Below are 23,146 nucleotides of genomic sequence, written 5' to 3'. Positions count from 1 at the left end.
AAAACCAAAACTCTCTTCTGTATAGAAGTGTTATTCAAACAGGGAGAATATAGCAGGGAAAAAAATATAAACCTGTAAAAGGTACCAGGTCTGTTTGAAGAGAAGCATATATTGTGAGATTTGTGTCCCAGAGTCTGGACAGGAGAATGCGAAGAGCACAGGGAATAATGGTTTTGAAACAAAATTAAAAGAGCTGTCCACAGTTCAGTTATGTCTTCTAATACAAAAGGAAAAAGAGATGGAATATAAATAATAAAAAAATAAGTAAAACATAATCTAAAACACAGTCTTACCAAGAAATTTAACAACACATTTTTGGGAGGCACTGTATGGACTTCTTTTTTTCTTTTTCCCTGGAATGTTTATCATTTGTACATATGGATATCCATGTTCTACTACAAAAAAACAAAAATAGAAATGAAATAAAAAATAAGTGATGATTGTGTAGGAAAATAACATTATACATAAGATGACCCAGATAAGAATAATCCTTACTCAAAGGTATTCCAAAGCATTGATGCTGTATCAGTAGCTGTATTTTTGTCCCCAGTCCAAGCACAGGTGATGAGATTTCCCATGCTGTGCTGCAGCCTCCTTGCTCTATTTGCAGTCTTCAGCAGCATGCAAGTCAGAGACAGAATGGAATCCTCCCACTGAGTGGAACATAAACCTAGGGCTTGGCTGACTGGAGCAGCTGATGCCTGCATTTGCAGGGTAAGCACTCTCAACAGCCCTGTGTTCTTGGAAGCACATGGTTTGGGAGCTCCTGGGAGTCTTCTGCCCAGAGCAGCTGCCAGTAAGAGGGCTGGCAAGAAGCCACATGAGCTCCTCAGCCAGCCACCAGCTTCAACTCCTGCAACAGGCCTGGCAGTTGCTGCAAGCATTATGGCAGGACCTACTCTTGCCCCAACCCCTGTCACAGGCCCTGTGGCTGCTCCAACTGTACAGTTGCTCCAGCCTCTGCAATGGGCTTTTCATATGCTCCAGCACCTGTAATTGGCCTTACAGTTTTTTTAACTTTTCTGATGGACCCTTCAGTCATTCTGATCCCTGTGATGGAACCCATGGTTGCTCCAGTCCCTGTGAAAAGCCCTGCACTTCAGACAGAAGAGAACTAGCTAGTGTCAGTGTCGATTGCCTCTGTACACAAGAAAAAAAAAAAAAAAAAAAGACTACATAGATCATTTAGTAAGGAAAGAAACTTCTACTAAGACAGAAGAAGAAGATAAAGATGAAGCAGGACCATCACAGGAACATGTGCTTAATAGCCTAGAAAATGGTGAAACAATAAAATCTCCCCTTTTGCAGCAGCCTGAATTTATACTGCATTCAAACAGTCACACAGCCACAACTTACTGTTATTAAGGATTCAGGATTCTAATGCATGTTAGGAAACTGAACAATTTAATAATGATCATCATTAGAAATATATACTATGTAAAAGTATTTCAAGGAAAACTAAACCAAGAATTTTCTTTGCAGTTGTTGAGTAAAATCATATGGCATGCATGATAATTAGACCTTAGTTATGTCTTTGAATACTTTAATAAACATATCTATAATTCCAGATATACTTCCATTATAACAGATGAAATGATACTATTATTTCAGGACAAGAGCAAAAAAAAAAAAAAAAAAAAAAAAAAAAAAAAAAAAAAATTACCTATTATTTAATTACCTGAGAGGAAGTCTTCAGTGTAACTGAAATACTGCAAGGATTTCATAATTAATATGGAAAACAAAAGTAGGTGAATTGTAGTTATGAAAAATCTAGGTTATTGAAAAGAATGTTCAGAGGAATTTAATGATGAAATCTGATATTAACGATTTATTGGTTTTCTGATATATTTAAGAAGAGTGATACAAGTTTAGAATAGGATTAAAGAATTTTAATATAACACTAAAAAATATTTCAGTCAAGTATAAGCAATTTTATCTCCTTTTTTTTTTTTTTTTTCCTTTTTACACTGAATTTTAAGAGACCTTAATGCCATCTCTTCAATGGATTTATAAATATTTATATCTTCATTACATATTTATAATTTTAGATCCATCATCTGACATGTTTTAAAATAAATAACTTAAGCTACGTCTGTACACAACCAGTATGTAGCCAGTAGTGTTTATCTTCCAAAAGTCATCTGTCACTTTAAAAAGAGACAACAAAACTGTCAAATGGATCTGCTAAAGAGGCTAAGATAGGCTTCGAGTAGCAATAAGTACATACATATGTACAGTTCATATGATGTGTGAGTAAGCCTTGAGGAATGCCAGCATGCATGGAATGTGTATTAATTTCTGCAATTTAGAAGTATACACACACACAAACACAAACACACACACACAAAAAAAAATTCCCATAATTCCATTATTTTCATGGATGGTGCTGCATAAATGCTATGATTGTAGCATACTCACTCCCCTTCATTACTAGTTTGAATGAAAAATGCCTGACCAGAAGCAGCATTCTGAGAGTTTTTAAAAATTAATTTGTGCCATCAACGGGGTGCCGAGCTCATTGGGCTCAAGATCAATTATCTAGCTCTCCTAACCTTTTCCCAACAAATGAGAAAAATAAATCTCGTTAAAACCTATGCAATTTAGGACACTCAAGCAGCACACTGTTTGATTCTTACTGTCAAAGATGTCAATATTAATTATAATGTGATAAGAGCCTAACATCCAAATGATCAGATGAAAAATTGGGTCGTTCAATTATATCTTGGAATCAGACTTATTTCAGTCCATCTACTGTCTTTTCATTCAACGGCAGCATGTAACAAAGACTTTAGTCCTGTTGTCCCTTTCATTTAAAATACAACATTACCTATAGGAGGTATTTTTAAAATAAGCATTAAATAAAGAATAACATAACAAAAAGAAAAAAGAATAACAAAAAGGTAAGAGCAAGCAAAGAAATTAAATTAAATGCAAATACATAAACCTGATTTGTCATGAAACTATCAGCTAATAAAAAATAGTATGTGAGTTGGTTCAGTGTCTTCTAGAAACAAAAATGACCTTTGCTCCTCAGATGATTTCTACAATGTTACTCTTACGCAAAAGTGTTTGTATAACAATATTCAATGTACAAAAGAAAACAATGAAACAAATAAAAGCCTAGCAATATGAATATAATATCCATCATCAGAAAACAGATCTTTGAGATGAAAACAAGATAACATTTCAATAACCTAGATATTATTTGTTATTTTGATTCTAAGGACTGCACATTTCCTCGATCAGGCTGGATGCTAGCTAAAGATCATCTGTGCATTAGAGCATTATAGTAATGTTAAAATAAAGAGGACAGGAGTCTAGAGCAGATAGGTACTAGTGCTATTTTGGGAATCATTCCTTGAAAGAACTAAAAAAACAAACAAACAAGCAACAACAACAACAACAAAAACACAATGCAGTTTGACTGTGTTCCCTGGATATTCACTTCTGCTTCTAAAAATAGTTCAGATAATGGAGATATCTCAAATGCTCTAATTAAATTCAAAACTTCTCACATGCTCTTGAAGTTATTAATTAAAAAAATAATAATAATAAAAAAAATCTGTGATTTAAAATCCTGCTATATCTGAGAGATTATGGAGGCATAGACTCACAGAATCATACAACAATTTGAGTTGGAAAGGACCTCAAAGATCATCTAATTCCAACACTCCTGCCACAGGTAGCAATGCAAACCACTAAGTTAAGCGCTAGCACACATTTCCTAGGATCCCATCCATCCTGGCCTCAAACACTGCCAGGAAGAGGACATCTACAACTTTTCTGGGCACTCTGATCCTGTATCTCACTACCCTCTCAGTACAAAAATCCACCTGGCATATAATCTGTATCTCCCTTCTTTTAGTTTAAAACTGTTCCCACTTGTCCTATCACTATCTACCTGTGTAGAAAGTTGTTTTCCTTCCTGTTTATAAGCTCCTTTCAAGTACTGGAAGGTTGCAATGAGGCCTCCTGAGAGCCTTCTCTTCTCCAGACTGAACAAGCCCAGCTCCCTCAGCCTGTCTTCATAGGAGAAGTGCTCCAGCCCTCTTGTCATCTTTGTGGCACTCTTCTAGACCTGCTCCAAAAACTCCAGATCTTTCCTGAGCTGTGGGTCCCAGGCCTGGATGCACTCCAGATGGGGCCTCAAAAGAGCAGAGTAGAGAAGGACTGATACCTCCCTTGCCCTGCTGCCAACCCTTTTTCAATACAGCCCAGGATACTATTGGCACTCTGGGCACCAAGTATCATTAGTTAGTACAGTGGCCTAAGAAAAGCTGCTGGACCTCATGAACCTGGAACACAAATAACTTGCAGAAATATAAAAACATGCTCACTAACGAGGTAATCCAAAATAGCTATCAATTTTGAAGAAAATAAACAGTTTGAAATGTTTAAAAACAAAACTGTGCACCAGCTTTCTTCATTCATTGCACTGTATTACTCATTCTGAGATAATGAATATTGTTCAGCACCTTTAAGAAAATGATATCTTATTAAGATAATCAGACATGTAAAAGGTCTTGAAATCCAGCTGGAAAGGTAGCTGTTACTCTTAGCTGTTACTCTTTTGACAGTGTTCAGCAGTGATTCAGTGGCAAAAATTTGTAAAGAAATACATATATTCTATTTTACATACAGAGTACAACTTTATTTTATTTTTAAATTATTGAACAATGCCTCTAAGTGAATGAAGATTAAAATATACTGTAATGAAGACTAAATCATATTTGTGATCTAATGGAAAGTTCATAATTTTTCTGCCATATTCCAGTTGCAAGTAGATTAAGTCTTCAGAAAATTGAAAGAAGCTTCACAATTGCAAGCTCATGTCAGCATGAGAACTTGAAACTCCCTGATATCTACTGAATATAATACTTACAAGGACTGCAGATGATGGATGTCAGGATTTTGAGAGATCAGGGCAAAAAAACAGGATCAAAATAATGGACATTATGAGAGCAGACTTTGGCCTGTCACCTTCCAGAATCCCAAGGGAAGTAATGCTGGAGATAAAAGGAGTCCAGGAGACTTGTTTGATTTTCAAGGATCACCTCCTCCAAGCTCAGAAATAGTTAATTCCACATTTATGTAGTCAGGCAATGGCAGCAAGACATCTATGTCCGTGTTCCCAAATAAACTCAAATTTTACAAGGCGTGGAAGCAGGGACAGGGGAAAGAGGAAGAATATAGTCATATCATCTGAGTATGCAAATATAGTTACAAATGCCAAAGTCAGTCTAGATTGAATCTGACAGGTAATTTGAAAGACAACAAGAAGAGTTTCTACAGATACACTGTCAGCAAAAGGAAGACTAAGGAAAACAAGAGAACTACTGCAGCATGGAGGTGGGGATCTGATGACAAGGGACATGGAGATCAGGAAGTTACCTTCTTCCTTTTGTGTCTTTATTGATAATATTGGACTTCAAAGAAGCCAGAGAGAATGTGGAATGAAAAAAAAAGACCCTCAGTGGATAAAGATCAAGTTTAGAAACATTTAAACAATCTGGACACATAGAATTTGATGATACCTACATAATGATGATAACTACAAATAGGTTACTCTTCATAAGCTGTTACAGATCATACTGACTGGGAGATAAGTCTAAGAACTGGAAGAAATCAGATGTCCCTCCAGTCTTCTTGAAGGGTAGTAAGGAGGATCTTGGGAGCTACAGGCTTGTTATGATGAAATAAATCAGAAGAATTTACTAGACTCGGAAATCCAAAACCTCAGAATTTCTGTGATTTCTGAGTCTATGATTATATGAAGTACGCCTCCATGGTAAGCCCACAACTAATTTTTACATAACAAAAATTAGGATTTTACATTGATGCACAAAATGGTTTGGCATACTAGAAGTTACAGTGTTTATTGTTCTACTCAAGTCTAAATGGCACGGACAGATAGCATGAAAAAAGCACATCAGTTAGCACCAAAAATAAAATAAAATAAAATAAAATAAAATAAAATAAAATAAAATAAAATAAAATAAAATAAAATAAAATAAAATAAAATAAATAAAATAAAATAAAATAAAATAAAATAAAATAAAATAAAATAAAATAAAATAAAATAAAATAAAATAAAATAAAATAAAATTCCATCACTACATCTGGCTGTTCTTTTCACTCCCTGGACTGGACAGCCTGCAGACTACTTGTGGGAGACCAGCAAAAAACAATTTTTAGCATAAACCCATCAAAAGGTTTGAACTTGAACATTCAAAACCAGATAAGTTTAAAAAATGCTATGAATTTGTTCTCCAGTGGGTGATGTAACTCAAGGAACATAAAGAATGGATTGCATCTTTATCAGTGTTCCATGTTTTCATACAGTTTTTTAGATATGTTCAATGAAGGACTAAGTCCCTGATTTCTTCAAAGCAATTTCCATGAACCTCATAATCATAAAACTGCTGTTGTCATGGCAAAGAAGGAGCTCTGAGATTTTTGCATTAGTTTTAGCTCATGCTAGAGCTTCTAAGTAGTTGGAAAAAAACGTGCACAATATATGAAATAGAAAGAAAAATACTTACTTGTCCCTGAAAACTTTTGAAAGATCTATCTATAAATAATTCTCACTGTACACCTTATCAAATAAGTAAATAGATAAATAAATAAATGGTCTGTTATTATAGGGCATCATTCCTTGAAGAAGAAAAAGGTAAAAGATAAAGCTGATATGATCCACTTTAAAACATGATGAATTTTTCCTTTCATTTATCTACAGTAATCTTTCTTCTCAGATTCTCACAATTACATATTTCCATCAGTCATAGACAGTGTTGCAACTAGAAATATGCAAAACATTTATTTAGTTTTAATTAGAATTATCTTTCATATAAAATTTCTAATGTCTATAAAATAATTAAGTATAGATTTTTTGACAGTGAGTCTTGTTGAACTAAGTGGGGAGCTACAATCAATTCAGGCAAAGTGTTTAGCGTTCTATTTAACAAATTACTTAATCATAGTTCTTCTAAGTTTGAATAATTCCAAGTTTTGTTTGACAAAGCTCATCCTGTATAGAATTGTTATGTGTTAACATACATGCCCCATTTTTAATGTGGACAATTTCTATAAAAACATTTAGAGAAGTTACATGGTTATGCTGTTCTACGTCCCTATACCCTGACCCTGGAAGGAAATTTCCAGTAAAATGGGTCAATGTGATAATTCCTGTGTGATAATTTATTTTTAGATTTTGTTTATGCTGATTGGGATTGAAACGATGAGCTAAAATAATATAATACTAGGCTAGCAGTCAATCAGATCACTATTACTTCAAACATCATTTAAAAAGATCTACATTTTTATTATTTCTATAGCTCCATAGTTCATGGTGCTTCATAGAACAAATCAAAGACACATTCCCTGCCCCCTAAGAGCTTACAGTCTAGGCAAGTACAAGAACAATATGAGGAGATAACACAGGCAAGGGACAGAGGGGGTAGTAAATGAAGAGAAGGACAGTTAGATTACAGTTACATGACAAGCTAGTGTGTTTGTCTTAGTGAATACAACTGGGAAGATGTGATGCTTCAGTAACTTCTTTATATTCAAAACTGCTATAGGAGAGCCATGAGATAAGGATTTTGAAAATAAATTTGAAAGTGTTAGAGGTGCTTGTGGGAAAGCAGAGAGGTAAGCCTGGAAGGGAAAAGGTGACTAACAGATCTGAGGATGGAAAGCAATGATCTAGGATGTCAGATGTGCCAATCTCAGCAATCCGTCCTGTTCCTTCACATATTTGACAATATGATAAAGAGCACAATTGCTCCTGCACACCTGAACACAAGCTGGCCCTTTGTTTTGCCCTTAGTATCTTATTAGTATGCATTTGACTGAGTACAGAATTTTCTGAATTATTGGGCAAAATCAAAATTTCTCTGCAACAGTAGTTTTGCCACTGCTTTCAAAGGAGTTAGCACTTTTATCATGATACTTTGAGGCTGTTGATATATTTGGAGACTCCATTGTACCTGGAGAGTAAGTAAAGTCAAGTCTAAAGTAAAAGAAATATTTTTCTAATATCTGTACGAGATTAATAATATGAAAATCATTTCATAGCATTACCTTTTACTTCTTTATGTCACATTTCCTGTAATCATGACCTCTTTTCCCTGAAAAGATGTTGATTTTTCAGTATACCCAGGCATTACTCTTGCTTCAATTTGCGTGTTTGGGCTTTGATGTTTTCTTCATGAATTATTTTCTATTCTGAAATATTAACTAGATAGTATAATAGGGTATAATAGGTAAAACATTATTTTTTTTTTTTTTTGAAGACTATGGATGAAGAAAAAAGATAAAAAGAGCTCTTGCACAGAGTTGCAAGTAAAAGAGGAAAACAAAACAAAACAAAACAAAACAAAAAACAACATTAAAGAGAAGGTTATTCAAGATCTAGGTAACCTGCATTAGTAGAAGGGTTGACCTAGATGATTTCCAGAGGCCCTTCATAATCCCTATGATTCTGTGATTCTGTGAATTCTTGAGCTGAAAAGTGAGATGAAAATTTCAGAAAGTAGTATCCCACAAAAAGCTGTCATACTCTCTAATATGTTTGAATTTGTATTTATTTAATAGAATAATAATAGGAATATGGCCTCTTGGAGTCTAGATTGGGCCATAAATTCCAATTTATTATAAAGCATCACATTTCTGTTGATGGAATCTAACTATTTGGACCAGAATTTGCACTAGAACTCCTTCACAAATGATGATAACAAAAAAGCTAGAGGGTTTTTGTTATTGTTGTTTGGCTGTTGTGTTTTCTTCTATAATATCTGCATTGTTATCTATTGCTGTATAATCATGCTGAGGCATGAGAAATCATTAAAGATTATGAACATTTATCTTGAAGAAGATAAAGGAAAAGAATGTCTCTTTCAACTTTTACCGCCATTGTTCAGCCACTAGGTACCACCATATACTTGAGTTACAACTGCTTGAAAATTTTTCTTCAGAGCAACATTCAAGGTCAGTCAGAGAAGCACCCATCATCGTGTCCTACTAATTACTACAGTTACAGGCTAATTGAGCAGATTCTGAAGCTTCGTGGGCCAGATACTCCCTTTATTCTAGATGGTGAGATTCCTTTGATTTTAATGACAACGTAGAGATTTATACTGTGAGAGCTTTTAGAAGTTTTTAAAATTTAAGAAGTTTTCTTCAGAATAGACAATTTCTGTCATAGCAGTGTAGGCAAAATTAACCATTTAACTTTTTAGAATGCAAAACTGCTAACAGTATTTCCTATTACTTTGGAGTTCAACTGCTTCTTAGTATTTTTTGCCTTAAATGTCTTAATAGTATGTGAAAAAATGCAGAAATAATTACTACAGAATAGTACTGGGAATTTTTATTTTTGTAAATATTCTTATTTTCCTACTATTAATCTGTAGAGCCATACATTTCTGGTCTGGATTTTAAATGCAAATCTCTAGTTACTTTGTGTGTTTCCTTTAATAATGGAAGGATGAGATTCTCATTGAAATCCTAATTAAACCACACTAACTCTGTGTTAGGATTCTTATTCATTGGGGAGATTTCAACCCAATTAAATATTTAGGACAGATTCTACAACTACACTTAACTTTGGCTCACATAAGGGTTAATAGGAATTAGCCATATGCGTCAGGGGGGAATGGAACTTCTGCTTATTTCAGCACCCTTAATTGAGAAAAGAAAAATTTGTCTGAATATAATACAGCATTTTATTTCATGATTTTACAAATTTTATTGTAAATCATCAAACAAATTCAATAGCCAATTTTTTTTTTCCATTCCAAACCATCAGAAGTAGTTTTCACTATGTTGTATGACAATTACTTTTTTTCCCCTTTTTATTTTAAAGAATTAACTTAAAATTAAATATGCATTATGTAAGCATACTAATTTTCAGAATCTTTGCTGAAGGTGTTTTTATCTTGCTTTTACTTCAAACAAAGATAACTTGTTCTTTGTTATCACATACATGGGGATGAAACTCTCACGAACATCAGAGATTTTGCTTTCTCAGTCCTTATTCACAATGGAAATGGCCAGCTCAGTCTCTATGAAGATTTATGAGAACTGGGTAGTAGACACAAACCTCGCTCCTTTGCCCGAATATGATTACATAGCTTCTAAAATTTGCGTGATGTATCATATACTCTTGTCTTAGAAAGATGATGAAAAGTTTAAATAAAGCCTCAGTAAACAAATTATCTCATTACTTACAAATGACAGATTATTTATGATAATTCTAAGGTCTTTTCATTTGTTTGTTTGTTTTAAATAGCCAAATTAAATATTTTCCATATGAAGGCCATTTTGATCATCTTTTTCGGTTGATATAACATTTCTATATAACCATCCTACACATTTTTTATGTTCAGATATAAATACGTTTATTGTAGGTGGTAGAGATACCTTCAGCATCTGTAGGGCAGTATTTCAAAATGTTATGTTTGGGAAGTTGCCATAGGCATGGCATAAATATAAGCATTGTAGCAACCAAGAGCTAGATCCAGCAAAAACTTATCATGGTGTGCTGTACTGGCTTCTCTCAGTAATCCCAGCAAACACTCTGGCCACAAATTTAGTGGCAAGAATTAACATGTTAGGGCACTAAAGCTGAGGCTGTTGTATGTACCAGTACAAACACAAAGTACTGTACATATTTTTCTCAAGTCACGCAGCGAAAAACAAAATAACTAAAACTGACATAACTTTAAAATCTTTTTTTTTTCTCTTTTTCTCTCCTTTTTTTTTTTTTTTTTTTTTTTTTTTTTTTTTTTTAATTTTGTGTATTCAAATAGCAAACTGCGTGTACTTTAACTATTATCACAATGTGGTCAAGAGGTCTGTGTCTTTTACCAAATACACACAATTGTTCATGACAGCATGTTATCAGCCTAGTGGAAACCAGGGGTGTTGTATGGTAAGCAGTGGTGGTAGTGCACCTAGTTTTTATATTATCTAACTTGAAAATATGACTCTTCTAAGATTCCTTTTTCTTGATAAAAATAGTTTTCACCAAACGTTGGTGGTGCACACGCACTACCATTCATGCTTGGCATCACACCCCTGACAGAAACATATGCTCTTATTTTGTTGATAAAAAGTATTACAAAAATTTCCATACAAAAACTATTTTCATAGAAATCTTGCATTTCCACAAATAAACCTGAACATTTTTTTTTTTTTGAAAAAAAAAAAAAACTGCTCAAGAATTTTGTTCATTTAGTACTGTGACTGTATTGAAAAATGCAGTCCTTCTTAAAGTTCTCCACATTCACTTCTTTTAGGTGACCCATTCTACTTCCAACATTAGCGAGAATTGCACAGGCTCCATTGAGTTCAATTAGTAGCAGGAAGAAAGGCTTCAAAACCCATTCAGACTAAAATGCAAGCCTCTATGCATGAAATGCACTGCTTTCCCACCCCTTCCCGCAGTCCTCATTACTCCCCCCCTTCCCACAATTTAAGACAAAAAAAAGTAATCGCTTTTATCTAAAAGTTGTAAGACACGTTCCTTTGTACTCACAGACCTTATATTCCTCTAAAAATTGGGTCAAAATTATGGATTATTCTTGTTGTTTTTTTTTGATCAAAGTTCCAGCCCAGCTAAATTTAAGTTAATGTGTTTATTATTATTTAATTATTATTTATTTTCTTAGTTCAGTGACACAGACAGTCCAAAAAGCAGGTGAGCATCTCCACGTATATTCTTCTACTCATGGATTCGGGTTTCTTTGCTGTAATATTTCTCTCATCCAGGAAGCTCATACCACTGGTCCTGATGGCAGTTACAGTCTACCAAGAGTAACCAACCCTTCTTTGTTTGGAAGTTCAGAAGAACTTACAGTTTCTTGTTCCACTACAGTTCTGAGATATTACTTCTACTAGACTCCTTCTGTGGTTAGTAGCATTTCAGACATTTATTCTCCATCTCCTGGCAACGGTTGAACTTCAAAAGGAACCTGTAATTTCTCATTGAGACTGCATTTGAAACCAGCCACAAAACTCATATGGAACATTCATTCATTCATAATGGTGGAAACCCATGACGAACAGTGTAACCCTGCATAACTCGGTTGATCCATGATGCTTGTGATTTGAGTCTGGCCATTGCAACTGTTGAGATCACAGAGTCTCTAGTTCATAGACACAGCGGCATGAGGTAACTCATTTTATTTTGCACAGGTTGCATATTTCCACAGGAAACATTCTCGCAAGGTTGTTTGGAAAAAGGACGACAGTTTGTGCTTGGGGTGTTAGGCTTCCCAGCTCTATGCCATGGTTTCTTTACCCGGCAACCTTCTGTCGTTAAATGTGTGCATGTTGATAACTTCTTCTGTTTTCACAATAACAGGGGCCTGTGGCTTGTGTTTTAATCGACGCTGACACTTCAGAGACATCCTTAGCTCCTCTACCATGGCACTACAGAAGGACCTCTAGAGAGGGAAATAGAGGGAAAAAAACAAAAAAACAAAAAAAAACAACATCTGTAAGAAGTGTCTAACTGCAATGCCTAGAAGCAGATTCATTCCATTTGCACAGCCATGTCAGTCCTGTAAATTTGTTTTGTCTCAGTCTGGAGCTCATGAAAAATTAATGTCTTTTAAATATGCATTGCATAATAATTAAAATGACTTATCAAGCTGTGATGACTCACTGAAAAAATTCACCTTGTCTCTACAATTATTTATCTTCCAGCCACTGACATGCATGCACATGATCCATAAAAATATTTCAAACAGATGTTCTGTTAACATAGTTTAGCTTTACAGGATAACATCTGAATATATTAGATATTCAGTAAAAATTACCTTTCTATATTTTGACACAATGCATTTAATTTCTATATGCTTCAATTAGATGATCTTTAACAAAACAGTAAGCTATATAGTTTATATGTATATATATATACTATTGTATATACATATAATATATCATTATATATATATTTACCAAAATTAATATTTAACTACTGTTAAAATGCAGACCTATTACTGGAAAAAAAAAAAAAAAAAAAAGAATCTACTTTTTTTTTTTTTTCGTTCTAAGTCTTCTGCATTTAAACACTTCTTCCATTACCAAATACTATGTTGTAGAATATATTTACAAAATTCTCTCTGTTTATGGAATCAGAAAAAAAACATTATAAACATGTTTTCATCAAGTAGATCCTCATAGCCATTTTTCCTTTCAGCCACAACACATTTGAAAAACAACTTAAAATCTCCCTTATTACCCTCATTTGAATGAATTCTGAACTGCTAATAGCGTGCTGAGCTATTAGCTCATTCTTGGTCTTAGAACCGAAGCATGGAATAAACAGAATGGTGAAGAAGTCTTAATTATGGGGTCTTTTTTACTTTTATCACATGCTCTAAGTGAAATGTCTACCAGCTACAAAAGGAAGACAGACCACCTAGAACTAAGTCCAGTCTAATGACACTGTGTGATTAGTAATAGACCAGCAATCAATCTATAATCATCTAACTTCTCTCTTGAATCAAGAACCTTGCTTTAATGGTAAACTGTTATATTTCCACTGCTCTATAAGACTGGAATTGGGAGACTAGGTCCAGAAAGATTTTAAGGAACTGCACCTAATTCTTTGGAAGACTATTTTCAAACTGTGTTTATCAAAATCCACATTCAGATCCAACCTCAGAGCTAATAAATTAGGTAGTGCAGCAGATATTGCAACTCTTTATTTGAGCAGCCGTTCATCAGCTGGAGTGTGCAAGCTGTACAAGAGGCACATTTGAGACTGTTCCATAGTGTTTTCTTTCAGAGGAGATTTAAACTCTAGTGTCTCTCTCAGCAGAGGACTGTAAAATTAAAGGAATGTGAACATATCAGGGTAAAATTGCTTCCAGTTACCTCCTACTTATTCTATTCTACTTTTCATAAAAACAGCAAATGGAGGCAGAGTGGGAGAAAGGGAGGGAGTGAGAGCGCTAGCAGCTCTGTAGATTAGGCACTGGGGAACTCAGTGGGAGAAGAAATCCTTCAGGGATAGTTTCTGCTTCAACAGTACATTTAAGTAAAATTCTATGTAATGTAAAAGAGTGCAAATGTGAATTTAGTTCTATTTTCAGGCATAGGATAGAACTCAACTTGAATCCCCCAAGTCCTGAACATAACCTCTTCTCTAACCTTTTTTATGAACAGGAAATAGGCAGGAAGGAATGAAAAGTGCAGTCTTCCCCTGGCTGTGATGCTCTTCCTTTCAAATGCTTTTTTCTCTTGCTGAGTTTGAAATAGACTAATGACGCTTACTCAATTTGTGATAGAAAAGAGAACCTGCAACTAAGGAAAATTTGAAGTTTTAAATCCAAGGAACAGGAAGGCCTATTTCTTTGGTGTAGTCAGGCATGAGTTCTTCAGAGGCCAAAGTTCAAGACAAAACTCGTCACTGTGTGAAGATGTTCACTGAAATTTCCAAATTAATGCTCTGAGCCATAGTACATTAAATTGCATAAATTATTCTTGATTAACATTGCATAGAAAGCAGGAAACTGTGCTTTGGAACAAAGTATTCAATCCTCTTACAATCATTTTTAAAAGATTGCTGTTGCTTAACATCAGAAATTCAGTTATACTTATGGAATTGAAATAAGCCTTGAAATCAATACAAATTGCAATATTTAATTTAATATTCCCTACAGGCTTACAGGTTAAATTACTAAGGCATGCAGATTTTGTCATTTTCAATATGTGCAGAACTTAGCACGTAGTTCAGGATCTTCACAGGAATTTGTTAAGAAGCAAATGTTGCAGCCCTCAGTGTTACATTACCAGCAGCCATTATATGGCTCTCACCTCTGGAATTAAGACCTAACTGAAACATCGAAATCCTACACTGAAAAAATAGTGCATTAGCACTTAAAACTTTCAAGATTTTATTCCTTGCTCTCTCTGCCAGAAGATCTAAAAAAGTGACAGAACAGAGTCAATGCTTTTCAAGATTCATCAATCCACCAAAATGTTTTTTACAGATACGCAGACACTTATCCAAAGGTACTGATTTTTAGACACTATCAGTATGAACAATCAAAGACAAGAAGAAAGAAGATGCATGTACTCAATGCCAGCATTCCGAGATAACCTGAAAATAACAGCTGACGAAAAATGCCAAACTGTATTCCTTGAGAATTTTATCTCAATAGGAAAAATCCATAAATTGAGAAATGTTGGCATAATTGACAGTATTAAAAAGTCACTTAACAAAAACTTGTGATAGTTATTTTAATATCTAGGAAATTCTTCCACTGTGTTTTCAAGTTATGTTATATAAATTAATTTCATGTGAACTTAACTGCATGCACTATATGAAATTAAAACAAACAAACAAACAAACAAACAAAACAAACAAAACAAAAAAACCCCACCTTATCTAGTATCTTTTTTCTGGTATGCTATGCATTATTTTAATGGTCATATGTCTCCCAGACAGTACCATCTCTTCGGTAACCTAGTACTTACTTACTTATATATATATATATATATGGTGTATATACATATATATATACTATATATACTATACAGTATAATATATCTGGTTCTTATATATACATATAATATACTACTATATTTAGTATAAATAAAATAAAAGAAATAATACTTTTTTTTTTTTTTTTTTTTTTTTCCCCTTAAAATTTCATTCACCGAAATGGTCATCCATTCTAAAACAGATGAGTTTAAAGTTATGGAAAAGTTCATGATGTGCATAATTTTTTTTGGGCTTTGTCAGAGAAATATGCTCTACAGAAAAGTTTTTCTACATATTGAAAAATCTTGTTCAAAAAAAGTTTACAAATGATTAGTTTATGTTTGAGCTTTTTAAATATAAATTCCTTCCTTGCCTCTTTTTTATTCCAATCTGTGTACATTCTCAATTTCCTGTACAGCTAAATTTTGTGTTTTTAGACAAGGCACAGGTTGGAATACATCTTTTGGAAGAACATGATGTGAAATAGAGAAGCAGCTATGTAATACTTTCTCTGACAAATAAATGACATTTTCAGGCATTATTTTAGAAAAGATAATCCATTGTCTTAATGACCATTCAGACTTGCTGGAAAAAAGAGTTAAATGTGTACAGAACTTTGAGATTATATTTCAGATCTTGCTGTACACTATGAAAACAAGCTCATTTAAAAGGTATTACAAGATTCACTTCATAATTCAATGAAAATAACTTTTTGCCCTGACTTACCTTCCACACTGCAGGCAACATCAGTAATTACTAATTTTTACCCCATCACTTACAAAATCATAAGTTGTCTTCCTGAATGCTACAAAAAAGTAAATGTTGCCTCCAAGTCACCTTAGATACAATCAAATAGCAGGGAAATTAAAGGAAGGCGTACAAATTGCTGAACACTAGCACTGTTTAGAGTAACTATTTTGTTGCAGCAATCAAGCACCATAAAACGCTAGAAAAAATGTCTGTAGTTCTAAGGAAAGATTTCAAGTACACAAATGAAAATCTAATCACAGTTATAGTTTTTAGTCTTTTAATACAAAGCAATTTTTTTAAAAAGCAATAAATAATAGTAATAATAATAATAAAAAATCTCTGTGTGAAGAAATAGCAGATACCTCTTTCATTTTTTGCCAGAGCTGACAGCTCACAAATCATGAAAAGTCAAGATTACCATTTAGCAGAATGTTACCACTGTTTACAAACTATATACATAGTTTGTGCATGAAGTTACAGCCTGAAAAAAAAACATGTTTCTTCGCATGCACGTAGTAATATGAAAGTTAGACGATATTTAACTTTTTTCATTATATTGCTTTATAAGAATTTAGAAAGGTAATCAGAAAACGTATTAGCATTTGTTATACACAGAATTATGAAACTGTCACTATAAGTTTTGTTTTTAATGTTCTACAAAGAGAAACAGAAATATAATGGAAAGCTATCATCACTTTTAGCATTCAGAGTGAAGTGCATAATATTCTTTCTGTTTTAAATATAAATGTCACAAGTGTTTGATTTTTATAGATTTTTCCTTCTTTAATGGATTTAATATAAAGTTGACTGTCAACATTCAGTACAAAACTGTAAGATTTATGTTGAATTTCATTATTACTTCCAGTCTTGCATGTCAGATATTATTTGAAACCTTGTTAAATTCTCTTAAAGCAGTAGCAGCAGTAATCCTGCATATTCTTGCTGTTATGGCTCAGTGTTCTAGCACCAAACAGGACATATCAATCATTTTTTTATTTTTATATTCATGAGGTTAGCTGAGACTCAATGCACAGCTCTGCCCTGCCCTTCCCTTCTAATCTTTTTTCCCCGTCCATATGCCAGATATTTTGAATGCATTTATGAAAAATTAGTCTATCTCAAACCCCTGGAAAGAAACAGAAGCACAGCATAATTTTTAAAAACAGATGAACAACTAAAGGAATAAAAATGATCTTGGAAAAAGAGATTATCTCATGAAATGTAAGCATTAACTTATCAAAATAAAGTGTACTTTTGTAAGTATGCTTAGATTTTTAGGATTCTTAGTTATGTATATAGTCTTAAACCAAAAAGTTTACACACACATATATGTACATACATTAAAAGATTTTGCCATAAACTTTCCTGATGTAGTATATTTTCAATCCATAGTAAGTGTAATACACAAATACACTGAAAAGTAATTTTATATCAATTAACTGAAAATATTACCTAAGTGTTCTCAAATTCAGTTTTAGCAATTGTTACATTTTTGGTAGGAGCAGAACTGGGAGCTGTTTTAAGAAGTAATTTTCAGGACAAAATAGATGAGAGATCCATCACATACTCAAATAAAGACATCAAAATCAAACAAAATAAAAATTATTATTCTATAAGTTAAGTTTTGCTTCCACCCCATATCTATGAATTCAAGACCATTAGAATTGTTCCAAACAACTTGATGTGGCATGAAGGGTTTCATTTTGAAACTGAATTGAACACTGATTATTCCAATGACTTTTCTGGCTATCTAGAAAGATTCAAAAAGTGTGATGCTACTGGCCCTTCCTGCAGCAAATCAGCAGTGATATAACCTGAAATAATCTCCTGAATTGAATGGTTGTGATATGAGCTTAGATGATACACAGCATGTCATTGCTGGTCAAAAAAAAAAAAAAAAAAAAAAAAATCAACAATCAAACAGCATAAAAATGAACCCACTGATGCTTCCCAATCTGCTCACTCTTCACCTCTGCCCTCCCTCAAAAAAGAAGAAAAAGAGAAAAAACACCAGGTCACTTGCAGCATAGATTATTAGCATCTCCACTTAGGACAATAAGATTCTAGCTTGCCATGAATGACCTGCTCAATAGAATGTTAATCATTGTCAGAAAACAAGTTCAGCAACTCTCTGATTCTAAAATTGATTTCCTAATGAAACAACATGTACTCTGGTGAATTCAAGAGATTTCTAGTAAAACAAAAACAAACAATCAAACAAAAAACCAAACCAAACCAAACCAAAACAAAACAAAACAAAGCACAACCCTCTAAGTCTATTTGCAGTCTTCTGAAAACTGTTCATCCTTCTTTTCAGCCTGAACATAACCTGGCAGCTATAGTAGTTCCTATGAATGTTGGGGAATTCATATCTCTTCCAAAAACTTTTTCAAAGGTGGCTTCATACGGCTCCTGCCAGCAGCCTTTCTGAACGTCACACTGACCATGATGTTTTTCTGACTCACCTGTGGACCTAGGCTGGGGCAGATGGGATTGCACTTGTGTGGTTCCACTCTTTCCACTCAGAGAAATCCCAGAGGATGGCATAGGGCAATTGCTCATCAGCCCCGAGGGCTCTCTTTCATGCAGGATTCCACAAGGTTTCATCCTGTCATCTCTCCTTTTAACAAGTATATGAGGCCACTGGGGAGATAATGAAATAATTTGGGCTGTGGTATCATCAACATGAAGATGATTCACAGCCCTGCTTTCTTGTCAGACCAGGATGGTGCAGTCATTTTGTGCATCCAGTACCTGGCTGAAGGGATATGATGGAAGTTGGGTGCTACATTGCAAAAGTAAGGGGAAGCGCTCAGAAGATATCTACTCTTATTACTCAGTTCTTCCTCTTGTAAGGGAGTCTGAGCTTACAGTCTCAGATTCCTCCAGGTTCCTTAGTTTGAGTCTGGGTTTCCAAATTGGACCAGTGGCAAGAAGTACAGTTTGTCATTTGGATCTATGACAGTGCCAATAATTTCTGGTGGTGTGAAATTCACAGAACATCTTCCAGAATGGATTGCTGCAGTCCAGTTTCTTGGGAACAACACCTACACATGACTTTCAGATGTTTAAAAATTGTCAATAGCTATTCATAGCACTTCAGACATATAAATGTCACTGAGCAAATAAATAACAGTGTACACAGTAGTGCCCATCTGATTTAGAATGATATCTAATGTAACATCTAACATTTCTGCATCTTCCTATCACCTTTGTGTAGTATATTTCTCCGCTTTCCAGCAGAGAAATCAGTCTCCTGAGATACTGTGCCACTGGCTGTGAAATTTCATTCACCTGTTAAATCGTTTTTGCTCCTAAATCTAAACTCATTCTTCATTCGTCCAAGGAGAAGTAGTATTGTTGATCTTCAGGCATAGTGAGAAGAAGTGCTGATAGTATGTAATCAGTTCTTTGGGGTATTAATCTACCTGGATTAAAATATTGTTATGTATCACCATATAATTTAATTTGAAAACAGACAGTCTATCATACAGAGCCACTTTAGAAAATAAACACAACGTGCCTAAAAATAACTGTAGCTAACAGTTTTTTTTTAAAGTCTTCTGAACTTAATTAAGTCCACTGCACATTATTTACTGTAAAAATATGTACTACTTTTATAGTTCAGTGTGATAGTATAAGCTTAATGTAAAATATCACATGGCCTCAAATCAAGTTGAACAGAGAGACTAATAGTATTAATTTAACATAAGTGGTTTCCATTGTTTTGGAAACACTACTATAATCATATTGCACTGCATAGTATTAGCATCAGTTTCCTCATAATTACATGGTTTCACCTGACAGTATAGAATATTTTCTCTAACTAGAAGATAACTCAAAGTGCATTGCTTGTTCATACTGAAGTGGAAGCAACCTAACTAAAAGCTGATTGGAGCCAAAGTGTTGACAGAGCTTACTGATGCAACTGTAGCTATGAAGTATCTTGATATTAAGATTGTTTATACTACATTTATCTATAGTGTAGCTGATTAAGTAAAAATGCAAATATTAGTTTTTATATACTAACATATTTGTAGATGTGACAGGTTAGTGTAACATTTAGAGGAGCATATCTTCTTCTACTGATGAGTGAAAGAGAACTATAATTATTACAAAATAAAAGACATGTTGACATTTCCAAATATTTTATACATCTTTAAATTATCTGTGTCAAACAAAATATGCAATAAATAAGACCTGGAATTTAAGCCCTGATCTTTCAGTGAATATTTATGGAGTGCTAGTAAGCCTTTTGAAATCACATTCCTATAATTGTGCTTTTGCAGAGAACAGTTTTCCATATATTTCAATTCTCAATTAAAATAGAGATCTTGTTTTTTAATATTTTATTGTTTGCAACTGATTTTTAAAATGTTATCATTTGTCAAATTGTTGATTTTCATTTCTTTCATTTTGGTTTGTTTTTGTTGTTGTTGTTGTTTGTTTGTTTTTGTTTTTTTTAATATCCTTTCCTAAAAAATGAGGGAGTTTTGTTCACTTTTAAGTTTTCCTCATTAGAAAATATCTTCTAATACTTAGCTGGCTAGTTTTCATGAGGGCATTTAATTATAATTAATACCTCATCCTCAGGTAATCTGTCAACATACACACATACAAACCATGCAAGCCTGTAAATCCACATTTAGTGCACAAGGGAATGTAAGATGATAGAAGTTTCCAATTTTCCAATCTCATATCTGCACAATGCAATGTGCTAAAGCTGAAAAAAAACATTTACTTTTATGAATTACCACAGTTGCTGTTTCTCCCAGCCAACATTAAAAATTCTGAGGTTTCTTCTTTACAAAATATGACATGACAATACAAATAACATCACTGACTCTGTGTTGTGTAGAAGTTACTTGGGGTATAAATCCCAAAGCTTTCACTTTGATTTACCATGAATTCCCATGTACTGTTATTTATTTTAGCCTGAGGAACACGCTTTTCAACTTTAAAATCTTTTGAATTTGCCTTTTCTGAAAAGTTAAAATATCCCGATCCTGGGATTTACTTTGGGGTTGCTTGAAAATGTTGTAAACTAATGTCCTAACTATCAAAGGTTTTTGATATTAAACTATTAGGAATATTCCCTGAACTCCAGTAATACTGCAGATTTTGTAAAGGAGTCTGATGAAAACTAATTTAGCATTTATTTATTTATTATTTTCAATCCTGTAAAATAAGAAGGGATTCTAAAATTCTTTTCTTTTTTTTTTTTTTTATATGAAATTATTTCTGTTTTGCATTGTTTTTAAGATTACAAAACAAAACAAAATTATGTAATTACTGCTGACATACACTATTGACAACTAAAATTCATAATATCTCAGTATGAAACAACTTCTTCCTGAAAGAAGTTAGAAAAAGTTACATGTATGCACTTTGCTCTATAAGGAAGTGTTCTAAGTCATAAGGAATTACATTTATCCTGGTGCAAAAAGATGATAGAAGGACCTTGGCAAATAAAGCTCATGTTAACATTTTATGCTACTTCCATGTAACAAAATTGGGATCTCTTAAACTGTATTTGAGAGAACAAAGTCAACTGATATGTGGTTACATTGCAAAGATTCTTCAACCCAGCAGTTCTTGTTTCCTCTTTGACTCTTGCAAAGGTTGGGGTCTCCTACTGAGTAAAAATAACTTTCAAAATTATTTCCTGAAAGTGGGCCAATGTCACCTTTTCCAAAGAAACTATGATCAAGATAGGATCAATCACTTGCAAGGGTGACAGCATGCAAATGTTCTATAAACATAACACTTGTCATTGCCCTCAGCTATACCATAAATTTTGTCCTAAAGTTTTCAGCAGTACACAAGTAGTTTCTACCACATTTATGGCAGTTACCTAATTACTGTGTTTATGTGGTATCATAATGGAAATTATCTCTGAAGGGGCTTAAAAAAAAAAAAAAAAAAAAAAAAAAAAAAAGGTAAAAATGAAGGAAAGGTCAATAAATACTTGAAATGAGACCCATCAATATATTGTTAAATACGAATGGTCTATAAGTCAATTTTTTTCCCATGTCTTTTATGATAATAGTGTTTGCTCTACAAAAATAAATATAAGAAGTGGACATGATGCATGATCCACGATGCACTGAAACATATCAACAAAAAAAGGATGTAGTAATTGTTTTAGATGGCTTCTGTTTCTAACCTTGCTTATTCACTGCCCTTTGAGTGCCTGTTAAAATCAAAGAGTAAGTTATTCACCAGTAAAAGCAATTATAAAATGCAAATAGCAGGGCATTTATTGTCGAGATTGGCTAGGTAAAGATGGTCTGCCTAATAACATGTTTCCCAGAAGATGACATAATTAGATGTTTTCATTATAAACAACAGAACTTGAGTTTTTAGCATTTTTTAAAAGGCCATAACTAAAAATAAAAAAATAAAATAAAATATAAGTGAGCATTGTGACATAAATTCTACTGAAAATGTAGCAATTAAATTACTCTCTGATAAAATAGAAGGCACCATCTTGTGGCTACTCTGAAAGAATGCACTTGGGACAGCCTCAGAACTGCCATCTCCCCCAGCCCCTTCCCACCATGTCCACTGGAATATCACAGTTCTTCCAAAGACAAGGACAATGTTTTCCCATCTCCAGACGTCAAACAAACAAAAAAAAAAACAAAGAAACAAACAACAACAACAACAACAACAAAACAGTAAGACTGTATACTAGGTAGGACCAGAGGAGTTATTTAGCTCCAAATACAGCTCAGGTTATTATGTTACTACCGTGTGTGTGTGTGAGGCATACAGGAAATTCAGAATTACTGTCAATTATAGAAAAAAACCCACAATTTCTGAAACATTTAAGATCAGATGCTACCATAAACTATGGTCTCTGTAGCCCAATGAATCTGCATGATTTTCTGAATC

The 23,146-nt window shown here is 33.7% G+C and overlaps 1 protein-coding gene across 1 annotated transcript in view; it reads right to left on the bottom strand.

Annotated features, from left to right (window-relative positions):
- Positions 1–7,202: 7,202 nt before the first annotated feature.
- The window catches only part of GRIK2 (glutamate ionotropic receptor kainate type subunit 2), a 356,468-nt gene continuing 340,524 nt past the window's right edge, over positions 7,203–23,146 (bottom strand). The window contains exon 17 of the mRNA XM_072333341.1: positions 7,203–12,449. Coding sequence (XP_072189442.1) covers positions 12,285–12,449 — 165 coding nt within the window. The 3' untranslated portion in view covers positions 7,203–12,284. The remainder of the gene's footprint in view (positions 12,450–23,146) is intronic.

This window comes from Excalfactoria chinensis, chromosome 3 (assembly GCF_039878825.1).
Source record: "Excalfactoria chinensis isolate bCotChi1 chromosome 3, bCotChi1.hap2, whole genome shotgun sequence".
In the NCBI taxonomy this organism is placed as follows: Eukaryota; Metazoa; Chordata; class Aves; order Galliformes; family Phasianidae; genus Excalfactoria; species Excalfactoria chinensis.
Note: the sequence above shows the minus strand (reverse complement) of the source record. Positions and strands in the feature narration are given on the sequence as shown.